The following is a 9,033-nucleotide window of genomic DNA, read 5'->3' as shown; positions in this document are numbered from 1 at the left end:
TTTTTATTATCTATATTAACTTTTATATATATATATATATATATATATATATATATATATATATATTTAAATTAACTCTTTTACATTACTCCTATTCTATTAGGAGTGTTACTGTTGAATGTTTTGCTATAGAAATTTCCTTTTTTTTTTAATTTTTAAATTAGGTCAGTGAATAAAATAAAATTAAAAAAACTTAATTTACCTTTCATTACTTTTTTTTAAACTCTTTACCTTTAACTCGTTGTGCTCTCCAAACAAGGTGGTAATTAAGATATTAAATTCTTTTATTAGTTTCAGAAATAAATATGAAATAATATTTATTTCTTGGTTTTCTCAGAGGGTCCTCCACCTTCCTAAAAACCCTCCCGCCTAAACGCTGCGAAGCGGAAGCCTTCGTCGTCGGATCACCAAAACGAAATGAGGAAGAAAGTCCTAACGATCCTTCTCTCTCATTCAATCCCTTCGCTATCCTCCAATGCACTCAATCCCATTTTCCCTTCAACCTTTCAATTTCGTTCACCCATGTTTTTCTGCCAAAATCTTCACTATAACATTTCCAGATTCATTTCTACATCTTCCCGTGACAATCTCCAAGGATTAGTAGATGCCGAGGACCCTTTTCTGCTTGACAATTCTCGGGTTGAGTCTATTTCCAGTGAAGAGTTTTCTTTTTTACGCGATTCTTTGATACACCCTAATACTGGGGAGCATAAATTTGATGCAGGTAAGTGCTCGAACGAGGCTGTTTTAATTTCGCATGCGATTTTAACAAATGATGATGGGTTTGGGAACAAAACCCAGAAATTGCTTAGGCAATATAGAGAAAAATTGAGTGAATCTTTAGTAGTTGAAGTCTTGAATCTAATAAAAAACCCTGAATTGGGCGTCAAGTTTTTTATCTGGGCAGGCAGGCAAATTGGGTATAGTCACACTCATTCTGTGTACGAGGCATTGTTACAGATAATTGAAACTAGTGCTAATAGTAATGATAGAATACCAGAACAATTTCTGCGTGAAATTAAGGACGATGACAAAGAAGTGCTTGGAAGGTTGCTTAATTTTTTGATTCGCAAGTATTGTCAAAATGGTTTGTGGAATGCAGCATTGGAAGAGTTAGGCAGGCTTAAAGATTTCGGGTACAAGGCCTCAAGATCAACTTATAATGCTTTAATTCAAGTGTTTTTAAGAGCAGAACGATTAGACACAGCTTATCTGGTCCACAGGGAGATGTCGGGTTTGGCGTACAGCATGGATGGATTTACCTTGGGATGTTTTGCACATTCCCTTTGTAAAGCAGGGAAGTGGAGGGATGCATTGGCGTTAATTGAGAAAGAAGAATTTGTGGCCGATACAGTGCTTTATACTAAAATGATATCCGGGTTATGTGAAGCTTCCCTTTTTGAAGAAGCTATGGATTTTTTGAATAGGATGCGAGCAAGTTCTTGTATTCCTAATGTTGTCACATATACAATTTTGCTTTGTGGGTGCTTGAGAAAGAAACAGCTGGGTAGGTGTAAAAGAATACTAAAGATAATGATTACAGAAGGTTGCTATCCAAGTCCTAGGATATTTAATTCACTCATTCATGCTTACTGCCAATCAGGAGATTACTCTTATGCTTATAAATTGCTTAAGAAAATGGTAAAATGTGGGTACCAGCCGGGTTATGTGGTTTACAATATATTGATTGGTGGTATTTGTGGCAATGAAGAGTTGCCTAGTATGAATGTATTAGAGTTGGCGGAGAAAGCCTATGGAGAAATGCTTGATGTGGGGGTTGTATTAAATAAGGTCAATGTTAGTAATTTTACACGGTGTCTTTGTGCCATCGGAAAATTTGAGAAGGCATATAATGTTATTTGTGAAATGATGAGTAAGGGCTTTATACCTGATACTTCCACATATTCAAAAGTCATTAGTTATCTATGTAATGCATCCAAAGTAGAGAAGGCTTTTCTATTGTTTCAAGAAATGAAAAGGAATGATATCACTCCTGATGTCTATACATATACAATATTGCTTGATAGTTTTTGCAAAGCTGGTTTAGTAGAACAGGCTCGCAAATTGCTTGATGAAATGCAAAGATGTGATTGTGCCCCAAATGTGGTTACTTATACTGCTCTTATACATGCATACCTTAAAGTGAGGAAGATATCAAGTGCAAATGAGATTTTTGAGATGATGCTGTCCAAAGGTTGCATTCCTAATATTGTCACATATACAGCTTTAATTGATGGTCATTGTAAAGCTGGAGAGATTGAAAAGGCTTGCCAGATTTATGCAAGAATGAAGAATGACAATGTGAAAAGCTCAGATATCGATATGTATTTCAGGGTTGTCGATAGTGAGTCCAAAGAACCGAATGTTTTTACTTATGGAGCTTTAGTAGATGGTTTGTGCAAAGCCCACAGGGTCAAAGAGGCACGTGACTTGCTGGAAGTTATGTCAATGGAAGGTTGTGAGCCAAATTACATCATATATGATGCTCTCATAGATGGATTTTGCAAGGTTGGCAAACTAGATGAAGCACAAGAGGTTTTTACCAAAATGTTGGGGCGTGGATATACTCCAAGTGTGTACACGTACAGCTCTTTGATAGACAGGTTGTTTAAGGACAAAAGAATGGATCTTGCATTAAAAGTTTTGTCCAAAATGCTAGAAAACTCATGTGCTCCCAATGTTGTTATTTACACTGAGATGATAGATGGTCTGTGTAAAGATGGAAAGACAGATGAAGCCTATAAACTTATGCTTTTGATGGAAGAAAAGGGGTGTCATCCAAATGTTGTGACTTATACTGCGATGATTGATGGCTTTGGGAAAGCATGCAGAGTTGACAAATGCCTTGAGCTGTTGCAGCAAATGTGTTCCAAGGGTTGTGCTCCAAATTTTGTCACCTATAGGGTTTTGATAAATCACTGTTGTGCTGCTGGCCTTTTAGATGAGGCTCATAGACTTTTAGAAGAGATGAAACAGACATACTGGCCAAAGCACATAGCAATATATCGTAAGGTTATTGAAGGTTTTAGCCGTGAATTCATAGCTTCTCTTGGTCTTTTAGTTGAGATGACTGAGTGTGATTCAGTGCCAATTTTGCCAGTTTATAAAATTCTGATTGATAATTTTATCAAGGCTGGAAGACTGGAAGTGGCTCTAGAACTGCATGCGGAGCTCTCATCATTTTCTTCTTTTTCAGCTGCTTACAGGAATACATATTTCTCGTTAATTAAAAGCCTTTCACTTGCATGTAAAGTTGATGAGGCTTTTAAGGTGTACGCAGACATGATTAGGAGTGGCCATGTTCCAGAGCTAAGCATATTAGTTCATCTTATCAAGGGACTCCTTAGAGTTGGCAAGTGGGAAGAGGCACTGCAACTGTCAGATGGCATATGTCGGATGGTTTGTTTCTCTAACCCTTCTTTTTTCTTCATAACAGTCCTACCAATTTTAGTTTCTTTTTTCGGGAAAGAAACATGGCTTTTATCTATCTGTACACATGCACATATACACACATGCATATATGTGTGTGCGTGTGTGTGGTCACATGCACCTGCGTTTTTGTCCATCATCTATTGCTATGTCAATCAAATAATTATTCAATAAGCATATATATGACACTGTTTTTGGTGATGTTCTTTACCCAAAGGAACTCCATATATGAGCTTTCTCTTTTCCCTGAAAAGAAAATAAATTGTTGTGGCCAAGGGGACCTTGAAAATTTCAATTTTCTTGTAATGAAATTTTCTTGTTGAGAGGTCTTTGCAGCCCTGCATCAGAATGATTGTTGTTTGCCTACACTTATAAGTGATATAACCATAAGCTGAACATTCTCCCTGTCCATCTATGGGGAGCAGAAACAAGTCATTGGTAGTCTGCAACTATGCACCTATAATTTTTTAATGTATAGACTGCTTCAATATTTGAGAACTTGTATTTTACTAGTGATGCAATATATTTTGCCCACTTTATCCACTGGATCAGAAGTGGTCATTTGAAGAGTTGGTCATGCTAAAAATTTAAGTTGCAGGCACTATTCATCTTTGCTTTGTTAAAGCATCTAGAATGTGAAGTTACTTTTGTGATGTTATAGATACCTTACTAATGTTTTGCTTTCAATTTCTTCATTTGAACAGGATATCCATTGGATTCAAGAAAAACAAGCAGCTGATGCTAATTAGTTTTTGTTGCACATATTTTATCAATTTAAACAAATCCAATGGTTAATGGTGCATTATTAAGTGATTTGCTCAGAGATTGACTTGCAATTTCAATCAATCTGATGGCTCCATGTACATCATCAAGTGTTAAATGTGGGGTGAGTGATGCTTGGTAGAATTGTGAATTCTGTTTTGTTTGACAACTTGGTGGGACTTGTTTTGTGTTTTTTTGTTTGGTTGTGGTACTGCAATCTTATATATCTGAACTTGTCATTTTAGTCATTGTCTTCTATAGTACATTTTTCTGATTCACCTAATTTTGTCCTTTTTCTTTTGCATTGATGATGAACATGAAGGAAATTGAATTGATTGTGAATATATGTTTTTTGAGTTTGTCATTTTTTTCCAAAAATTATAATTTAAAACGATGGTGAATTATCTGCATGGCTAGACTATTTCTTCTTTTTTTTTTTTTCCATATTGGAAGAATGGCTGTAGTGATCATGTGTTCATTAATTGCATGCCCTAGTCAATTATTGAAATGGAACAGTGTGACCTCTGTTTTTCAGTTGTTTTTGCATACAAATCATAAGAACTAAGCCTATTCTTGGTTAGGTGTAATGGAATATAATGTAATCAAATACTTTATTAACATTAAATAGAATATTTGATTACGTTACATCCCATTGCGCCCTACCAAATGTAGCACAAATGAACACAAAAATACTAGGTACCTAATTGCTTTGTTTGGTAAAAATGCTCTCTCTCTCTCTCTCACTCTCTCTCTCTCTCTCTCTCTCTCTCTTATATACTTTCATTCATTTGCTTACATTGATTTTATTGTTTCTTTTGGCATATTAATGAAAGTTTGTGACTCTTGTTTCATGATGAAAATTGAAGTTTGGAGGTGTTTTTTTTTTTCTCCCCTTTTTTTAATACTTGGCTTATGTTTGCTTGTTTTCAATACTCTTGTTGTGACCTCAAATTTCTGTTGAAACCAGATAGTCATATAGTTTGATAATTTTTTCTATATTTGTTGGCTTATTGTTGTTCTGTTGTGATTGTATTACTCTTATACCCACAATTGTTTCTCAAACTTTTGCACTTTCTCATGTTCTGTATGGCAAGTGCTTGGCTTCAATGAGTTGCTGTTATGATAATAAGGAGAATAGGAGCTGCGAGAGTGTATAGGAGGAAAATATTGTTTAAAAAACGTAGCATTGTAATTAATTAGGTCAGCTAAGAATTCAATAATGCAAAAATTACTTCTCTCTCTCTCTCTCTCTCATTCTCGCTATTTCTTCTTCTGTCTTGATTTCTCTGTTCTCCCCTCTGTTCTTCTCTTTCTTTCTTCTTCTTCTGCAGGTTTTGGGTCTTGGGAGCTCTGCTACATAACAATCATATGCCCAAATGCCTGTCTAATTTTATTTGGTTTTCAGCTGAACAAGAACACATTTTATGTCCAATATCATACTCCAGTTGAGGACCTGGAATTGACCAATGTGGCTAGTGTGTTTATAGATATAAGTGAATGTTATAATTCTGGTTGATACAGTTGGAGGTGCTTTTTACCCAAAAATGTGGTGTGTTTTGACCTTCTCAAAATGTTGTCTTGCTTGATCTTATATCTATCAAATCTACATGCAAAGATGACTAAATATCTTTTCATGCTAAAAATAAAAATACAGAGAACTCTTTTTAACTAAACACAATCTTCACTTTGTTCCACCTCGGCAGGAGGCTTCCAGCAGTGCTTGGTATCTGCATTCCTGTCAAGATAATTTGTTATGGTTCGCTGTTGATGATCTGTAGTGCAATGGATCAATAACGGTACTCTTTATTTTTTTTAAATGAGCTTTGTCATTATATTGTAAAGTAGAAAGAAAGTAATTGCTTTCGAAATTAGAAAGAAAGTAATTGCTTTCGAAAGATAAAAAAGATCTTTATTGTGAAAATAAGTTTCTACAATTGTTACAGGAACAAAATAGTTATATCACTGCCTTATTTTAATCATATTGATTATCTATCACACCAACATTCAACTTTGCTTTTTTTTTATTATTATTTTTTTTATTCACTTTGGCTCTGTTTTTCTAAATGTGAATGACTATGAGTACTCATCTGACACAGATTGACCAAGCATTGCCTCCTGGTGACTATTGGATATTTGTCTGCACCATTGGAGTTTGGCATGAAGGGTTAGGAGAGACAGAATAGGGATTCAGAACAAGGGCAAACCATGTTGGAATATCTTGCAATGCTCTGTGCTAGAATGAAGTATAAGAGACGACCATTTGGAGGAAGCCCACTAATCATCTGAACTCTGAAATGTATAAAAAAACCAAGGACTTGGCTTTGATTTGTATCAAAATGATCCCTGATGCTGTTTGGTGAGTTTACTAATTCTGTTGATTGCATTTAGCCTAAGAAACTAGGTCATCTTTCAAGACATAGCAATTGGTGTCTTGCGAAACAATTTTAGCATGGCAAAAGGAGAGAAAATCTTTTCATTGTTATCTTAGACTTGTGTCTGAAAACACTACCTTATTGGTGTTTATTACAAGCTGCAACTAGAAGGATGCTGCTATAGGACTGCCCTAAAATGGCATCCAGCAAGCAATGCAACTTGTTAAATTTAACAAACCTTTCCAAGTGTCTTATTTTGAAAATGTTAGTCCTTTTCTTTTTCTCCTAATTTCTTCTTAACTTAAATAGGTGCAGTGGAGACTTGTTTTTTCCATATTAAATGTAATTAACAGATGGACTTAGATTTATTGCGTATTTTATAAATTTGAAACTAAAAATTATTCTTTTCATTCCCTTTATGTATTAAATGTTCCATCCTATTGCATAAAGCATGTTCCATCCAAGTGCTTTGCTTCTTTATGCAAATGTTTATAATGACAATTTTCCCCCTAAAACAATCTTAGAGTACACATTGTTTAATAGGGGTAATTGGAAATCATGTCTATCACAAGAATGTCCATATTATTGAGATCTTTATGCAAATGTTTATTATTCAGTGTAATGCCAAGTCCTAGCATAGAGTTACTTGTATTCATATATTCTTTTTTCTATTGATGCTTCAACAGGGAAAGATGGAACTGTGTTACCTCTCTTCCAAATGTGAAAAAGACATCCTACCTATATCTGGAGTTGCTCACAAAAAATGACCAAAAAGTTTGAATGCTAGGATTAGAAGTGGAGGAATTTCAGTTGGGGCCTTTGATAAGATTATCAATTCTGGAAAGGAAGAGTTGGATATTATGGATCATATTCAACTCTCTAAAGGAAGATAGAATTATAAATTGAAATGAAAGCTGCATGGATGGCACATGGTAAGGGTAATGGATGTTGTACCATGCACCATGCAGGAAGGCTAATCTTGTTGAGCTTGTGTCACCTTGCAGGAAATTGTTCGGACTGGTATCAATAAGATTAGTTCTTGCCTTCTAGTTTTTATGATCCGATCCTTTGTGCAATTGCCATGCCTTCCATGGATTGTATTTATTTATATAGAACCAAATATCAGTGTGGAAATTTGTTGATCTACAAAATTTTCTGAATTTCATGCCTTTCTGCATTTTATGCTTTCGGATTGTTAGCCCTCACATTTTGCATTTTTTTTTAACGATTTTAGTTTTTGTATAACGTAATCATGATTACATTGCATATTTAATTACGATATTTGATAACATCAAAAAATTTAATGTAATGGAATGACAATTATATAATGTAATTAAGTAATATAATGATTATTACATATAAAAATAAAAGTAAGCACACACAAATATATATATATATATATATATATATATATATATATATATATATATATATATATATGTTTACATTTATTTTTATATGTTGTATTTGTTGTCAACGCTATCGTTATCACCACCAGCACTATCACTGCTTTGTTACTATCATCACTATCCACAATTTGGCTATTATCATTGTCACTATTTCATCTTGTCATCACTACTTAACAACTGTTATTGTCACCATCACTATCATTTTTTAGCCATCATTACTACTCAACTACTAATTATTACAAATATTATCATTTATGATTAACATAATAAATATATTAACTGTTAAAGTCAAAATTCTCGTTACATATATTAAATATATTTTTATTTTACAATCAAATATAGAAATATAGTAACAATTATATTACAACTTTAATTATATTATATAATTGATTACATTATATTACATTACACCGTACCAAATGTAACTTTATAATTACCCATAATGTCTTCTATGATTACTTTGATTTTAATTTTTTTGTTTTTTTATGTTGTACATTTCATCATTAAATTAGATTTTACCAATTTATCTAATGGTAATTATTGACAAAGTAAGATTTACTTTTTAAAAAACAAAGTCATCACAGAAACTCTCTATCCTTATTATTCAAGAGAAAAAAAGAAAATAGAATAATAATTTTTTTTCCGTATTTTTCAATCTAATCCAAACATTTAAATAGGCCTAATTAAAAAAAAATATTCAGATATTTTGATATTTTTGTAATTTAATTTAAACATTTAAATCTTAACATAATTAATCATACTTTCAAATTTTTTGAAATTTTAAAAATTTGTTGCAAGTTTATCTAATTTTTTTAACATATCATTCCACTTCATTTTTTTATCCAATCTTACTATTATCATCAACTTTTTTTAAAACTTTATTTTGATATTCAATCTTACTATTATCATCAACTTTTTTTAAAACTTTATTTTGATATTCATGATGTAGCAAAATTCTTATTCATTTGATCAAATTTAATGCTTTTAATCATACGCTCTCTCTTCTTACTTTTGCCAAATTTTATCACTATTTAATGTTCAACAATTATCAAAAGAAATTA

At 32.9% G+C, this 9,033-nt stretch overlaps 1 protein-coding gene across 3 annotated transcripts; it reads left to right on the top strand.

Annotated features, from left to right (window-relative positions):
- Window positions 1-314: 314 nt before the first annotated feature.
- LOC110647047 (pentatricopeptide repeat-containing protein At1g06710, mitochondrial) lies at window positions 315-7,740 on the top strand. 3 transcript variants are annotated; one of them, XM_021800701.2, is made up of 5 exons: window positions 315-3,399; window positions 4,134-4,315; window positions 5,895-5,987; window positions 6,288-6,547; window positions 7,250-7,740. In XM_021800701.2, the coding sequence occupies exons 1-2, from the start codon at window positions 418-420 to the stop codon at window positions 4,176-4,178; spliced, it is 3,027 nt and encodes a 1,008-aa protein (XP_021656393.2). In that variant the 5' UTR covers window positions 315-417; the 3' UTR covers window positions 4,179-4,315; window positions 5,895-5,987; window positions 6,288-6,547; window positions 7,250-7,740. The 3 variants fall into 3 exon arrangements, with proteins under 3 accessions (XP_021656393.2, XP_057998647.1, XP_021656394.2); XM_058142664.1 differs by having other exon boundaries at window positions 5,286-5,987; XM_021800702.2 differs by lacking the exon at window positions 5,895-5,987.
- The last annotated feature ends 1,293 nt before the right edge of the window (window positions 7,741-9,033 follow it).

The sequence above is a fragment of the Hevea brasiliensis genome, unplaced genomic scaffold, assembly GCF_030052815.1.
Source record: "Hevea brasiliensis isolate MT/VB/25A 57/8 unplaced genomic scaffold, ASM3005281v1 Scaf622, whole genome shotgun sequence".
In the NCBI taxonomy this organism is placed as follows: Eukaryota; Viridiplantae; Streptophyta; class Magnoliopsida; order Malpighiales; family Euphorbiaceae; genus Hevea; species Hevea brasiliensis.
Note: the sequence above shows the minus strand (reverse complement) of the source record. Positions and strands in the feature narration are given on the sequence as shown.

What these genes read in the sequence shown, in the direction of transcription:
- LOC110647047 (XM_021800702.2), top strand. Translation starts at nt 418, where the DNA reads ATGAGGAAGAAAGTCCTAACGATCCTTCTCTCTCATTCAATCCCTTCG. An exon ending in CAGATGGCATATGTCGGATG is followed by an intron (nt 3,400 to 4,133) that starts GTTTGTTTCTCT and finishes TCATTTGAACAG; the next exon opens with GATATCCATTGGATTCAAGA.